Here is a 17,684-nt window from a genome sequence, read left to right on the forward strand (position 1 = left end):
ACAAAAATGACACAAAAATGACACAAAAATGACACAAAAATGACACAAAAATGACACAAAAATGACACAAAAATGACACAAAAATGACACAAAAATGACACAAAAATGACACAAAAATGACACAAAAATGACACAAAAATGACACAAAAATGACACAAAAATGACACAAAAATGACACAAAAATGACACAAAAATGACACAAAAATGACACAAAAATGACACAAAAATGACACAAAAATGACACAAAAATGACACAAAAATAACAAAAAAATGACACAAAAATAAAACAAAAATGGCACAAAAATAACATAAAAAATGACACAGAAATGACACAAAAATGACACAAAAATGGCACAAAAGAGACACAAAAATGACACAAAAATGACACAAAAATGACACAAAACTAACACAAAAATGACATAAAAATGACACAAAAATGACACAAAAATGACACAATAATGCCACAATAATTCCACGAAAATGATACAAAAATGACACAAAAATGACACAAAAATGACTCAAAAATGACACAGTAATAACACAAAAATAACACAAAATTGACACAAAAATGACACAAAAAATGGCCCAATAACGACACTAAAATGACACAAAAATGGCATAAAAAATGACACAGAAATATTACATAACTGACACAATTATAAAAATGAACACCCAAAAATACGCTAAAGTGACCTAAATATGGCAGAAAACTGACACAAAAATGGCACAAAAATGATACAAAAATAACACATAAGTGACACAAAAATGACACAAAAATTACACAGAAATGCCTAACACAAAAATACAAAAATGACACAAAATGACACCAAAATTAAAAAATGACATCAAAATGACACAGTAAAAACACAAAAATGACACAAAAATACACAAAAATGACACAAATATGGATAAAAACTGACACATAAATGGCTCAAAAATGGCACAAAAGTGACACAAAAATGAAACAAAAATGACATAAAAATGAAACAAAAATTACACAAAAAATGATGCATAAAAATACAAAATGATACAAAAATGATAAAAAAATGACACAAAATTGACAAAGATTTGACATCTTTCTTTGTCAATTTTGTGTCAGCCAAAAATGATACAAAAATTGCATTATACTCAAAATTAACTGTACGGACACAAAAATGACTCAGTAAATCATACAGAAATTACACCAACAACCACAAAAATTATACAAAAATGACACAAAAATGGCCAAGGAAGAAAATAATTTAAAAAAATATACATTTAAAATGGCATCAAAATGCCAAAAAACACACAAAAATTATTCAAAAATAAAATTTAAGTGGTTTAAATCTGCCATAAAAAACATCAAAACACGATTTAAAAAAACACATAAACTACATTTAAAAAACGATTTTAAAATGACACCAAATAAAAAATAAAGGTTTAAAATTAAAAAAAAAACTTTAAATCGAAAAAAATATTTGAAAAAATCACATGGGTTTGAGAAAAAAATTACAAAAGTTACACACTAAATTGAAACAAAAATGTCACAAAAATGACTCCAAACTGAAATAATAGATTAAGAATTCAGTTCCAATTTTGTTTAACTTTAGAATTCCTTAAGTTATTTTTTTTCTATAATTTAGGATTGAGGATCTCAAACTTAACTGTTTTTTTTTTTTTTGAAAATTTTGAAGTAAGATTTTAGTTGGTTCATTAGTTTTGCAGAACTTCCCACATTTCAACAAACTACCAAACTAGAACTCAAAAAGTCAAAAATTAAAAAAAAAATCACTGCACAACTTTCGGTGAAAGAAATAATTTTCATTCATATGGTGCCTGCTGAGCCTCTTCTTCGTCTGCCCAATGGATGAAAATCTGCTTTCGGCAAACAATCTAAACCGGAGGAAAAACAAATATCCATTTAAAGAACAGAAGGGGAAAAAATCGCCATTCGCACTCAACTCAACTCCAGCCAGCAGCAGAATCAGGAACCAACAGTCGTACTCTGCTACCATTCTGACTGAACTGAACTGAGTTTTGAGTTATGGAAACCTGAAACGATGGGTGTTGAAAAACAACAGACAGAAAAAAAACTAACCTAAAAAAGAAGTGCATATTTTTCTACCACCGCCACCGCCTGCAAAACTCTTCTGAAACGCAATGGACTCTGAGTCCCATCTATGGACCTGTATCTGTTCAAATCTACAAGCTAGGGCTGGTCAAATTTGGGAAATAAAATTTCTAGCTAGCTGCTGGTGCTGCTGCTGCTAGGAGCAGTAAAAAACTTTGGCAAACTGATGCTTCAAAGCTGTCCAGTTCCGGTTCGTTTGGCTTCTGGCGAAATTCGATTTTTTTTCCCAAGCCTCAAAACCCTCCTCGAGGGGAAAACCCTCCTCGAGAGAGTCTGGAAAAGCTCCAAACACTGCAGCCAGATAAAAAGCAGAAGGGAGTTTTTTTTCGGTGAGACGCAGCATCCTTTGGTATAGATCTGCGTTTGGTTTGGATGTTGTTTTTTTTTGTGTTTTTGCTTTCTCTCTATCTATTGGTTCACTTCAACATAGAAAGATTTCCGGAACTGGATTTAGCTTACCTTCCAGTTGTAGTGCCAAGTTGCGAAATGGCAAAAAAACGGGGTGAGTTGGTCCAAATCCACCCAATTTTTCTCACCGGGCCACTTCATTTTCATTTTCCCTTATTCTGGCTTATTTTTGAGTTGTTTTTGTTATAATTTAACTCTTTAAAAAGACTTTCGATGAATTCTGACTTTTTAAAATTAGATGTTTAATATTTTAAAAACTAACCTGGAAATCTGAACATTAAACAAACAAGGCACAAAAACAAAACCGAAAGCACTCTTAATTTTCTAAAAAATAACCCAAAAATAACAAACAAGACTACACAAAAATGTCACAAAGATGAAACAAAACATGACACAAGACAAGAAAAATGGGACATAAAAAAATGAATCAAAAATGATGTTAAAATGACACAAAATGGAACAAGAACAATATTTTGAAGATAAAAGATGACACATAAGTTACATAAAAATTACACAAAAATTTATTAGAAATATCGCGTTAGTGACAAACAAAAGAGTCACAAAAGTGACAAAAAAATCATACAAATTTACATAAAAATAACACAAATTTGATCGAAATTACTAAATATCACAAAAACGAATTTCCCAAAAAAAGAGTCAAAACATACACGAAAACAACAAAAAAAATGTGTTTATTATGTTTGCAAATTAGCTTATCGGGCTTATCGGTCAAAAGTGATGTCCTTTTTAGTAAAAACATTTCGAGATTATGAAATTTTATAGACGGATAGAAAATAAGACGAAATGAAAGATGATGAAAATGAGGGAGTAGAATTTTATTAACAAGCATCATTTATCATCACATAGCTTACAAATTTTTGTCCAGCATGGTTCAACTTTTATGTATAGGTAAATATATCTTGAAATGTTCTTACTTAAAAGGACATCACTTTTCACCTCACAGTGAGTAAAATTCATCATGTTGAATTTTTATGTATTTTTTATTTTTACATGCACAAATGTTTTGACACATGGTACAAAATGAACACGAAAATAACACAACAATGGAAGAAATATTATGTAAGAACTATTGGATTACATAATAAAAATGCTAAAAAAAACTACAAAAATAATTGTTATTTTGGAGCAACTTAAAGGAAATGAAATAAAAACGAATGATAACTGACATAAAAATGTCCCAAAAATCACAATAAAGAAAACAAAAATACAAAAATCACACATTGTAATAACATATAAATTCTACAAAAATGCCACAAAAATGGCACAAAATAACATAACATAACAAAAATTAATCAAAATTATCTATTAATTTAAAAAAAAATCACAAATGACAAAAAAAAATAACACAGAAACGAGACAAAAGTGAAACTTAAATTGACACAAAAATTACAAAAAATGACACTTAAACGAGTCTAACAGGTACAAAAAATACCCATAAAGGGCTTAAAAATGGCCCATAAAACCCCTAAAAAATATTATTTAGGTATAACACAAAAATGGTGAAATATTGATTCTTGCACAAGAAATAAGTAACATCCGACATAAAAAAAACTTAAAACAGACGCACAAATGACTTAAAAGTAGCACATAAATAAGACAAAACTGAAACCAAATATCACAAAACTTACACTAAATATAAAAAAAACACAAATGGGGCAAAAAATGACAAATCTTCAACGATACAATATAGACAAAAACCAATCCTGAAAATTAAATAAGAAAACCAAAATGGTACAAAATTTCCTCAAAAGTGGCACAATAATTGCAAAAGAATTGAGCCGAAAAAAGTTACAAGGAAAATCAATAAAAATCACAAATTATACAAAATAATAGAAAAATGACACAAACATAACACTAAAACTGTTCAAGAACAACACCAAAATTGACAAAAAATTACAAAAAAACTGTTTGAGACAAAAAAAAATACACAAATGAGACCAGAGCTAAAAAAAAGTGGCAAATAACACTATAAAAAATGTCAAAAATAAGAAACAAAATTCGCAAAAACGTGCTACAAAAATTACTCATAAGTAACACAAAACTTTGTTAAAACTAAACAATACTGAAAAATTTATAACTTGGCACACAAAAACTAAAAGAACAAAAATGGCACAAAATTCACACAAAAATGCACAAGACAAGCTCAAAAATAGTACAAAATGACACACAAAAAAAAATTTTGCAACTTTTTCTTAAAAAAAACACAAATGTGTTAAAAATGACAAATCGCCCACATGACACAAAATTGACAAAAAAAATTTCCAAAAAAGTAATTTTTCAGGATGTTTATCTCTAAGGTTAATTTATCTCTTTAAAGATAACATAAAAAGATCAAAATGTTACAAATTCACACATTTTGTGACACAAAATTAGCATAACCATTGTTAAAAAAAGACAAAAAATTTACAAATATGAAAGAAAAATTTAACAAAAATCAAACGAAATCCAAAATTTTACAAAACAACAGCCAAATAACACAAGTATAGCAAAAAAAATGTTCAAAACTAAAATTGCACGAAAATTACAGAAAACCGATTCAGACAAAACTGAGAAAAAAATACACAAATAAGACCAACGCAACTTAACTAATATCAATTAAAAATGACACAAGAACGATTAAAAAATGACACAAATATTACACAAGACTGACGAATAAAAAAATAAATAACAAAATTCGCTCAAAAGTTACGCAAAAATTACACCTAAGTAGCACAAAACTTTGTAAAATAAAACAAAACTAAAAAAAATCGTTATTTGGCAAAAAAAAACTATAACAACAAAAATGGCACAAAATTTACACAACAAATGCACAAAAAATTGTTCAAAATGACACACAAAAAGCTACATTTTTGCAACTTCGTACTAAAGTTTTTGTTTTTCGTAATAAAAACACAAATGTGTCCAAAAATGACAAAAAATCCCCATGAAACAAAATTGAAAAAAAAAACAAAAAAGGCATTTTTTCAGGATTTCTATCCCTTAGGATGATTCATCTGATCAAAGATAACATTAACTGACCAAAATGTTACAAAATTTACACATAAGAGTCACAAAAATTATGTAAGAATTTAACAAAAAAGGAACAAAAATGTAACAAACATTTTGGAAAAATTAAATAAAACCATAAATTATATACAGCAACAGCGAAATCACACAAGTATAACACAGAACTGTAAAAAATAACACAAAAATTGCACGAAAATTACAGAAAACTAATTCAGACAAAACTGAGAGAAAAAAAACACAAATGAGACCAAAGCCAAACAAAAGCTAAAGCAATATCAATTTAAAAAGACACAAAAACGACTCAAAAATGACACAAATACTACACAAGACCGACGAATTAAAAAATAAAAATTCGCTCAAAAGTTACGCAAAAATTACACCTAAATAACGAAAAACTTTTAAAATTAAACAAAAATAAATAATTTGTTACTTGGCACTTGGAAAATTCACACAACAAATGCACAAAAATTGCCCAAAAATAGTTCAAAATGACACACAAAAAAATTGCATTTTTGCGACTTTCCACTTAAATGTTTGTTTTTTGTAATAAAAACACAAATTTGTCCAAAAATGACAAAAAGCCCACATGACACAGAATTGACAAAAAAAAACAAAAAGAATGCATTTTTTCAAGATTTATATTCCTTAGGATGATAACACAAAATGATTAAAATATTTATTAGTTTATTTATTCAAATCTTCACAAAAGAGTCACGAAAATTATCTAAGAATTTATCAAAAAAAGAACAAAAATGTTGCAAACATCAAAGAAGTATTAAACAAAAATTAAACAAAACCATAAATTATACCAAACAACAGCCAAATATGACAAATATAAAAAAAATTAACACAAAAAAGCACGAAAATTGGCACGACAAAACTGAGGGAAAAAATAATACACAAATGAGGCCAAAGCTAAATAAAAAATTAACCAATATCAATTGAAAAGGACACAGAAATACTCAAAAATGACACAAATATAACACAAGAATTACTAAAAATGTCGAAAGTAAGAAACAAAATTTGCACAAAAGTTAAAAAAAATAACACAAACAAGTAACCCAAAACTTTTAAAGATGAAACAAAAATGAAATATTTGTTACTTGGCACAAAACACCACAAAAATCAAAAATGGTACACAATTCACAATTAAAAATGCACAAGACAAGCGTAAAAATGGTTCAAAATGACACACACAAAAAAATACATTTTTGCAACTTTGCACTAAAATGTTTGTTTTTTGTAACAAAGTTTGGTTCTGAAAAGGCCTATTTTTCCTACCAGTAAAAGAAAATGTCAAAAAGTTGTACTTTTTTGTACAGTTTTTAAAACATTTTAGAAAACTGCTATTTTTCGACACTGTTTCAATTAAGGGGGAAAAACTACAATCTGTTTCTCAAGATTCAAAACTTTGGTTCTGAAGGGTGTTTTGCGGTTTTGCAAGAAATCTGTGTGCAAACTAGTTGCAAAACTCGATTTTTTCAGCACTCGACGAAATTATCCAAATCGCCGAGCATCGTTGGATAAATTTAGGAGTCCTAAATAAGCACACTGCGGTTCTTTAAATTTTCAAAAAATACTGACACCTCTGACGTCTGATTTCCGACGCCTGACTTCTGACGTCTGTCTTTTGATGTTTGACTTGTGATGTCTGACTTCTGATGGCTGACGTTTGACTTCAGACTTTTGATTTCCATCTTTTGACGTCTGACGTCTGACTTCTGACGTTTGACTTCCAACGTTCGCTTTTTTAAGTCTGACTTCTGACGTCTGACTTCCAACATCTGCCTTCTGATGTCTGACTTGTGATGTCTGACTTGAGATGTTTGACTTCTAAAGTCTGACTTCCGACTTTGACGTCTGATGTCTGACGTCTGACTTCTGACGTCTAATGGCTGACCTCTGAGGTCCGATTTCTGACATCTGACTTTTGACGTCTGACTTCTGGCATCTGACTCCTGATATCTGACTTGAAATGTCTGACTTGTGGTTATATCTGACTTCTCATGTCTGACGTCAGACTTCTAACGTCTGATTTCCGACTTTTGACTCCCGGCTTCTGACATTTGACTGACGGGGGATTTCTGACTTCCAATTTCTGACTTCTGACGTTGGACTTTTAACGTCAAACTTTAGATTTCTGATTTCTGGACTCTGATGTCTGACGTCTGACTGCTGACTTCTTACGTCTAGCTTCTGACCTATGACTTCCGACGTTTAACTTCTGACGTCTGACATCTGACATTCGATTTCTGACGTCTGACTTTTGACTGCTGAATTCTGACGTCTGCCTTCTGATGTCTGACTTGTGATGTCTGACTTCTGATGTCTGACTTCTATTGTTCGACTTCTGACGTCTGACTTCTGATGTCTGACTTTTGTTGTTCAATTTTTGACTTCTGACGTCGGACTTTAGGCATCAAACTTTTGATGTTTGATTTCCGATTTCTGCATTCTGACGTCTGACTTCTGACTTCTGACTTCTAACGTCTGACTTCCGACGTTTGACTTCTGACGTTAGATTTTTTCTGAAGGGTGTTTGGTGGTTTTGCGAAAACTTGGGTGACTCGTACATCGGTGAACTGCGGCTCGTTAAATTATTCAAAAATACAAACACCTCTGACGTCTAATTTCTGACGTTCGATTTCTGACGTCTGACTTTTGACGTCTGACTTCTGACGTCTAACTTCCGACGTTTGTCTTCTGACGTCTGACTTCTGGCATCTGCCTTCCGACGGTGCCTTCTAACGTTAAATTTCTGAAATCTGACTTCCGACGTCTTACTTCTGACATCTTACTTTTGATGTCTGACTTCTGACGTCTGACTTCTAATGTCTGACCCCTGTGGTCCGATTTCTGACGTCTGACTTTTGACGTCTGACTTCTGGCATCTACTTTCTGATGTCTGATTTGTGGTGATGTCTGACTTCAGATGTCTGACTTCTAACGTCTGATTTCCGACTTTTGACTCCCGGCTTCCTACTTTTGACTACTGACGCCTGAGTTCTGACGGGGGATTTCTGACCTCCAATTTCTGACTTCTGACGTCGGACTTCTAACGTTAAACTTTAGATTTCTGATTTCTGGACTCTGACGTCTGACTTCTGACTTCTTACGTTTGACTTCTGACGTCTGACTTCCGACGTTTCACTTCTGACTTCTGACGTTCGATTTTTGACGTCTGACTTTTGACGTCTGAATTCTCACATCTGCCTCTGATGTCTGACTTCTGATGTCTGACTTCTGACATCTCACTTCTGACATCTGACTTCTGACGCCTGACTTCCGACGTCGATTTATATAGTTCTTCTGACGTTCGATTTATATAGTTCGACTCGTGCTAAGAAAAACTCACCCTTTGCAACTTGTTGCATAAATTGCATAAATTGCTGACAACCCAGTGTTTTTTGGCCCTCCCAAGCAAAATACCCTATATCTCCTCACGCTTGAGGCTCAAGTAATCCATTGCCATTGTCAGATCTTGCTGTAATTTGGCACGTGGCCTTCAAGTAAGCTTATGATCAATTTAAGCTTGAGCGAGTGAGATTTATCATGTTTAATCTTCCTATACTAAGATTACTACACTGCGTTAAATTATTCGAAAATGCGAACATTACTGTTATTGTAAGATTACCATAACTTCTTCAATTTTCAATCAATTTTGATAAATAACAACTCGAAATGTTAGTTTTAATTTGACATTTAAGACCCATGGAAAATCATATTTTTAAAATATTATCATCGAGTCTAAAGCTGTCGTCAAAAAAAAACTCTATAAATATACATTTTTATCATTCTTCTATCATAAATTAACTAATAACAACAAAACTAATGATCGTACGCAAAAATGTAGTTCAAATATCATTTTAGGGCTCAACGCAGCGTTTTTATATTAAAATTTTTCTTCAGTTTACTAAGCACAAAAATGCTTTAAATTAATGTTATTTTAAAATCTAACACATTTCAAAGTTTTAAAACTTCAATGATTTAAAAGTAAACAAGAAAAATCAAGAATTTTAATAGTTGTGTGAATTTAAAAAATTCTAAATATTTTGTAAATTTCTAAAAGTTTGAAAAACTTAAAAATCTATCAAACATTTGGAGTGTTTCATTTTTTTTTCAAAAATCTAGACTTATCTAAACATCGTACACTGCATTACTCAATCCATTCGTGCTAGAGAGAAACGCACCAAAAAAACAATCACACCGAAAGCTGCAGATGTTGATTCCGAATCGGATTTTTTACCATTTCTTCTTTTTCTCATCTCTTGTTCTCGGTATCTTCCGTTTGCCGATTCCGTTTTTCCGTCTGCTGGATCTGGTCCATTCCTTCTCTGACCCAACAACACAGGCAAACCATTGAACGAGGAGCACATTCGCTGGGAACGCATCGGCTACGACATGACGATAAAAACGTCGACGACCTACGCCAACGGAACCAGCTATCTGCACATCAAGGACGCCCGCCGCGAGGATGTTGGCAATTTCCGGTGCATCGCCGACAATCGCGTTGCCAACCCGACCAGCCGTGATGTTTTATTGATTGTGAAATGTAAGTATCGTAGCCGTATCGTTGCTATCGTTTTTTTTTTGCTCTTTGCTAGGTTCTGCTGCGTTGCAGCTGCTTTCACCTATAGAATGGTGCGCCGGCAATGTTCTGCTCTCTATGGAGCCACCAGCCGCCATTGTGCTTAATGAGTTCGTGGAACTCATTTGTTCCGTCAATGGCGCAGCAGATAGTTTTGTTTTAATGCTAAGATTGACGCGGGAAAAAGTTGAAACCTCCTTCTAGTTGATACAGGGTTATTAAGGAAAACTTCTTTCTGGAACTATACAACACCACTTACTATACAACCTTTACTAGCGGATTTACATTTAATTTCTTCTATCAGATTTAATTTTAGGCTGTTAAAATAATTCATAAACGAGTGATTCCCATCAATTCCCTCAATGCAAAATCAACAACAATTTCTCTTTTTCCCCTCTGGACAGTCATCCCGGAGATCGACAAATCACCTCCGATGCTCCGAGCCGCTGCCAGTGCCGGAGAACGAGGTCGGCTTCCATGCCGGGCCCAATCGGCGCCCCGCCCCCGCTTCCAGTGGTCCCGGGACGGCAAGAACCTCAACGTCAACCAAACTGCCAAATACTACGTAGAAAACAAACAAATCGATTCGCTGACCTATGAATCGATTCTGCTGATCGAGAAGGTCGGATCCTCGGATTACGGTATTTATGAATGTACTGCTCGGAATGAACTTGGGCAGGTTAAGGAAATTGTAAGGTTGGATGTCACTTCGCCTCCGGATTCGCCGCTTAGTTTGAATGTTTTGAACGTTACCCACGATTCGGTGACGGTGGCTTGGACACCCGGATTCGACGGAGGAATGAAGGCCAACTATCGGATTCGGTACCGAGAGGCCAGCAGCGAACACTACCGGTACGAGGACAGTTTGCCGAATTCCCACAAGCTGACGATTGCCGGACTGAGGATGAACACGGTTTACTTGTTCTCGGTGATGGCCTCGAACTCGCTGGGCTCCAGCAAGTACCTTCCGGATCTGACCAGAGCGCAAACCAAAGGTAGGATTTGTACTGTTTTTTTTTGTAGGGTCAGGACAAACGGAGTGACTTTTGAATTGTGGAGTCTGACTTCTGACGTCTAACTTCTGACGTCTGACTTCTGACGTTTGACTTCTGACGTCTGACTTCTGACGTCTGACTTCTGACGACTGACTTCTGACGTCTGACTTCTGACTTCTGACTTCTGACATCTGACGTCTGACTTCTGACTTCTGACGTCTGACTTCTGACGTCTGACTTCTGACGTCTGACTTTTGACTTCTGACGTCTGACTTCTGACGTCAAACTTCTGTCGTCTGACTTCTGACTTCTGACTTCTGACTTCTGACTTCTGACTTCTGCCGTCTGACTTCTGACTTCTGACGTCTAACTTCTGACGTCTGACTTCTGACGTCTGACTTCTGACGTCTGACTTCTGAGGTCTGACATCTGACGTCTGACTTCTGATTTCTGACGTCTGACTTCTGACGTCTGACTTCTGACTTCTGACGTCTGACTTCTGACGTCAAACTTCTGACGTCTGACGTCTGACTTCTAACGTCTGACTTCTGACGTCTGACTTCTGACGTCTGACTTCTGACGTTTGACTTCTGACGTCTGACTTCTGACGTCTGACTTCTGACGTCTAACTTCTGACGTCTGACGTCTGACTTCTGACGTCTGACTTCTGACGTCTGACTTCTGACGTCTGACTTCTGACGTCTGACTTCTGACGTCTGACTTCTGACGTCTGACTTCTGACGTCTGACTTCTGACGTCTGACTTCTGACGTCTGACTTCTGACGTCTGACTTCTGACGTCTCACATCTGACGTCTGACTTCTGACTTCTGACGTCTGACTTCTGACGTCTGACTTCTGACGTCTGACTTCTGACGTCTGACTTCTGACTTCTGACGTCTGACTTCTGACGTCAAACTTCTGACTTCTGACGTCAAACTTCTGACTTCTGACTTCTGACTTCTGACTTCTGACGTCTGACGTCTGACTTCTGACGTCTGACTTCTGACGTCTGCCTTCTGACGTCTGCCTTCTGACGTCTGACTTGTTACTTCTGGCATCTGATGTTTGACTTCTGACGTTTGACTTTTGACGTCTGACTTCTGACGTCTGACTTCTGACGTCTGACTTCTGACGTCTGACTTCTGACGTCTGACATCTGACGTCTGACGTCTGACGTCTGACGTCTGACTTCTAACGTCTGACTTCTGACGTCTGACTTCTGACGTCTGACTTCTGACGTCTGCCGTCTGACGTCTGACTTCTGACGTCTGACTTCTGACGTCTGACTTCTGACGTCTGACTTCTGACGTCTGACTTCTGACGTCTGACTTCTGACGTCTGACTTCTGACGTCTGACTTCTGACGTCTGACATCTGACGTCTGACTTTTGACTTCTGACGTCTGACTTCTGACGTCTGACTTCTGACGTCTGACTTCTGACGTCTTGCTTCTGACGTCTGACTTCTGACGTCTGACTTCTGACTTCTGACTTCTGACTTCTGACTTCTGACTTCTGACGTCTGACTTCTGACTTCTGACGTCTGACTTCTGACGTCTGACTTCTGACGTCTGACTTCTAACGTCTGACTTCTGACGTCTAACTTCTGACGTCTGACTTCTGACGTTTGACTACTGACGTCTGACTTCTGACGTCTGACTTCTGACGTCTGACTTCTGACGTCTGACTTCTGACTTCTGACGTCTTGCTTCTGACGTCTGACTTCTGACGTCTGACTTCTGACTTCTGACTTCTGACTTCTGACTTCTGACGTCTGACTTCTGACTTCTGACGTCTGACTTCTGACGTCTGACTTCTGACGTCTGACTTCTAACGTCTGACTTCTGACGTCTAACTTCTGACGTCTGACTTCTGACGTTTGACTACTGACGTTTGACTTCTGACGTCTGATTTCTGACGTCTGACTTCTGACGTCTGACTTCTGACAACTGACTTCTGACTTCTGACGTCTGACTTCTGTTGTCTGACGTCTGACGTCTGACTTCTGACGTCTGACGTCTGACTTCTGACGTCTGACTTCTGACGTCTGACTTCTGACGTCTGACTTCTGACGTCTGACTTCTGACGTTGGATTTCTGACGTCTGACTTCTGAAGTTGGACTTCTGACGTCTGACTTCTGACGTCTGCATCTGACGTCTGACTTGTGACTTCTGGTTTCTGATGTTTGACTTCTAACGTCCGATTTCTGACGTCTGACTTCTGACGTCTGACTTCTGACGTTTGACTTCTGATTTCTGACTTCTGACGTCTGACTTCTGAAGTCTGACTTCTGACGTCTGACTTCTAACGTCTGACTTCTGATGTCTACCTTCTGATGTCTTCCTTCTGATGTCTGACTTCCGATTTTTGACTTCTGGCATCTGGTTTTTGAATGGTGATTTCTGACGTCATATTTCTGACGCCGACCTTTCAACGTCAAACTTTTGATTTCTGATTTCCAATTTTTGGATTCAGACATCTGACTCCTGACGTTTGACTTCAGGAGTCTGCCTTCTGATTCTATCGTTTGATTTCTGCCGTCTAACTTGTGACGTCTGACTTCTAGCGTCTGACTTCTGTCGGGTGAATTCTGTCTTCTGACGTCGGAATTATGACGTCAATATTTTCATTTCTGATTTCTGCATTCTGACATCTGACTTCTGACGTCTGATTTCCAAGGTTTGACTCCTGATGTCTGACTTCCGACGTCTAACCCCTGACGTCTGACTTTTATCGTCCGGTGTCTGACGTCTGACTTCTGACGTCTGCCTTCTGATGTCTGACTTCTGACGTCCGTTTTCTGACGTCGGACTACTGACGTCCGATTTCTGACTTCTGACGACTGACTTCTGATGTCTGATTTCTGACGTCTGATTTCTGACGTCTGACTTCTGACGTCTGCCATCTGAGACTGACTTCGGATGACTGACTTCTGAATTTTTACTTCTGACGTTTGACTTTTGACGGTTGTTTTTTCTAATGTCCATTTCTGACATCCGACGTCGCACATTCGACGTTAACATTTTGATTCCTGTTTTTCGATTTCTGAATTCTGACATCTGACTTCTGACGTCCGACTTCCAACGTATGACTTCTGACGTTTGATTAAAACATATGACTTCTGAAGTCTGACTTTTGACATAAGGAATTTGATTTCTGATATCTGAGTTCTGATTTCCGATGTCTAACTTCCAACGTCCGACTTCTGACGCCCGACTCATGGTGTCTGACTTCTGACATCTGACTGCTAACATCTTACGTCTGATTACTGACGTTCGATTTATGATTTCTGATTCTTATTTTTTGACTTTCTGACTTGTCATCTGGAGTCTGACTTTTGGTGCCTGAGTTCTAACGACTGACTTCTGACTGATGTAATTTGGCTTCAAACGTCTGATTTCTGTAGTTAAAATTCTGCCGCCTGACATCTTTATTCTGACGCATGACTTCCAACTTCTTTAACCGACTTCTGTCTCTGACCATTTTTTCCGACTTTTCAATTATCAATCTTAAACGACCATCAAAAACTTCCACAAGCCTCAAAGGTCATCCGTTTGCGTCATTGCCCGAATTTTAATTAAAAAAACACAGGAATTAATCATGAATATCTCTCTCCAACACTTTGCCTCGGGAAAAATCTGTGGAAAACCTTCTGTCCCATTTGAAAAAAAAACCTGACCCCTTAAACCTACTATCCAACCCATGGAAACCTTCGTTATCCTAATCTTCCGGTCACCGACGACGACGACGACAAACAAAATTTTTCGTTCGCCAAAAAAAACAAATAGACACCCCTCCGTCCCAGCCATTTTCCTCGCTCGGCAGCAAACCGCCCAACTCGGCCGGCACTGCTGGGGGTTCTCAGGCGGCCACCTCCTCCTCCACGATCGGGGCTTCCGGGCTGTTACTGCTGATCGGGGTCGCGGCCGGCATCTGCCTGGTTCTGCTCAATATCCTGCTCATTGGCTGTTGCATCCACCGGCGAACTAGCCACAAGCGCGTGAAACGTGGTATGAAACCCAAGGAAAAGATGTTTCCGTTTTTCTCTTTTTTTTTTTTGGTTTCGAATTTTTCGTTCATTTTACATGATGATGTTCTCAATTTCCGAGGTGTAACACGTGTGAATTTCTATTAATGTTGTCTGCCAATTTTTAGATTCACCTCGGAAAAAATAACATCCCTTGTTTCGTAAATGATTTGCTCCTGGAAATTTGAACTAAAATTAAAATCATGTTGGAGGCCATAAAATCTCAATTTTATAAAAAAAATAGTCAAATTTTTGAGAAAAATTCAAAATAGGACAGTCCAATTCAACTTCCTCAAATTGACAAAGGCAGCAGATGGCTACAAATTTTGCAATTTTTTTGCAAGTCCGACCTTTGTACACCCGTGAAAGCCTCAAAAATATTCCATACATAGTCCACCGTACGATGAACATTGACAATTAAACTCATGTGTATTTGAGCAGACTTCTCCCCAGAAGAAAAAATAAACCTCCACCAGTTTCGGAGCAGTTTTCGTGGAACCAGTCCAAGCAGCTAATTATCTTTTAATGGTAGGTCCTGTTCAACGTTTTCGTGGAATAACAGCCGCACACATACATACGAAAGGATAACACGCACACATACATTCAGACAGGCGAATTTCGTCGCCGTCCAAAAACGGCAATATTTTCGTCCCGACGACTTTTTTTCGGTCCTCAAAGAGTTGGTCGAGGCCAGATGATGAGGACCGACCCAAACTTTTTAACTGAAAAGGGTGGAATAAAATATTTTATTTATTTTTTTTTTTTGGGAGGATTTTCTGTTCTTCAATTTAGAGTTTGAACTGCGATATGCTCGCAGCAAATTTTTGAGTGGTTTCGAAGAAGACAACGCGCAATTTGCACAAGTACAACTCTCAAGCCCGGGGTTGAAATTTGGTTCTCTCAGCTTAACTGTGAATTTTTAATTGCTCGAAACAATGATCCGGTGCAGTGTGGAATGTGGATTCACTGAACTGTTCAGAGCTGTAGGTCTTGTTATTTGAAAAAAATATAGAGCACACTTTTTCTGGAAGGACTCGTGGAGTTGAGTCTCAATGAATTTTTGTCACATTTGTAACATAAAAGTTCTTAATTGCAAGTAATTTTGAGTGACCCCCGAAGTTAGGCAACATTTCTAAAGCATTTTAAGCTTTAAATTATGTTTTAATAAATTTAATTTTTCGGAAATTTTTAAACCTCAAACATTTTTCATATAACGTTTATAAATTTCTCACATCTATCAAATCTTTGATACCTTTTCAATTCTGAAATCTCTCAAATCTCTGTAATTTGTCAAAACTCTAAAATCTTTTAATTCTCTCAAATCTCTAAAATTTCTCAAATTAATCAAATCCCTCATATCACTTAAATCTCTATTATCTCGAAAGTTCTCAAACCTCCCAAATCGATGAAATTTCCATAATTCTTAAATTCGCTTGGCATTTTCAAATCTCACAAATCCCTTCAATCCCTTCAAATTCCAAATCAGAAATATTCTCACATCTATCAAATCCTTCAAACCTCTGAAATTTTCTGAAATTTACAAATTTTTCCAATCTCTCCAAGAACCAAAATTTTGTAAATCTCCCAAATCTCTGAAATCTATCAAATCGATCAAAACTCTTGTCAAAATTTCTCAAATTTCTAAAATTTCTCATATCTTTCGATTTTTTCTAGTCTCCGCAGTTCATGTGATCTCTCTAATCTATGACAACTTTTCAACCTTTGAAACTCTCCAATTTCCTTACTCTCATGAAATTCTCAATATTTCAAAATTCTCAAGTTTCCCAAATTTATCGTATATCTTAAATTTCCTAATTATATCAATTTCTTAAATCTCTAAAATTATCAAATTTATCAAATTTGACGAATCTTTCAAGTCATTGGAATTTCTTCCGGATCTCAAAAATCTATTCAATGTATTAAACCTTTAAAATTTCATAAAATCTCTAAAATCTCTAATCTAAATTTTGTTTTTTGAAAATCAAATCTCTCAGATTATCAAGCATTAAAATCTGTCACTTCTTTCTAAAATTCGTAAATTTCTAAAATCACTCCAATCTCTCAAACCTTCCAAATATTTCAAATCCTTAAGGCGCTCTCAAATCTTTCTAATTTCTTAAATCTTTCAAATCCCTCAAATCTCTCAATCACTGCAATCCCTCAAAATTCTCAAATCTTTCAAGCATCTAAAATCTGTCGAATCTCTCAAATCTGCCTTACCGAATTAATCAGATCTTTCAAAACTCTCACATCTCTTAAATCCCTCAGAGCTCTCAAATCTCCCCATTCTCAAATCTGTAAACCTCCAAAAAACGTCAAATTTCCCAAACCTCCAATCTCTCCATATCCTAAAATCATCAAATCTCTCGACTTTCACAAATCTCACAATGTGCAATTCTTTTCAATCTCGAAATTTTTATTTCTCCAAATCTGAAACTTTTAAAATCTCCGAATTCTAAATCTTGGGAATTCTCCAGAATCAAATTTTTAACTCTTTGATAACTCCAAATCTTATAAAAACTAAGTAAA

General features: G+C 36.0%; 1 protein-coding gene across 5 annotated transcripts in view; it reads left to right on the forward strand.

Annotated features, from left to right (window-relative positions):
- Positions 1-17,684, forward strand: part of LOC129750061 (nephrin) — a 690,512-nt gene that overhangs the window by 653,685 nt on the left and 19,143 nt on the right. For 3 of the 5 annotated variants that reach the window (XM_055745260.1, XM_055745255.1, XM_055745256.1), the window contains exons 17-19: positions 9,897-10,097; positions 10,538-11,128; positions 14,917-15,138. In XM_055745260.1, coding sequence (XP_055601235.1) covers positions 9,897-10,097; positions 10,538-11,128; positions 14,917-15,138 — 1,014 coding nt within the window. The remainder of the gene's footprint in view (positions 1-9,896; positions 10,098-10,537; positions 11,129-14,916; positions 15,139-17,684) is intronic. The other 2 variants (XM_055745258.1, XM_055745259.1) reach the window with 1 other exon arrangement.

The sequence above is a fragment of the Uranotaenia lowii genome, chromosome 2, assembly GCF_029784155.1.
Source record: "Uranotaenia lowii strain MFRU-FL chromosome 2, ASM2978415v1, whole genome shotgun sequence".
NCBI lineage: Eukaryota > Metazoa > Arthropoda > Insecta > Diptera > Culicidae > Uranotaenia > Uranotaenia lowii.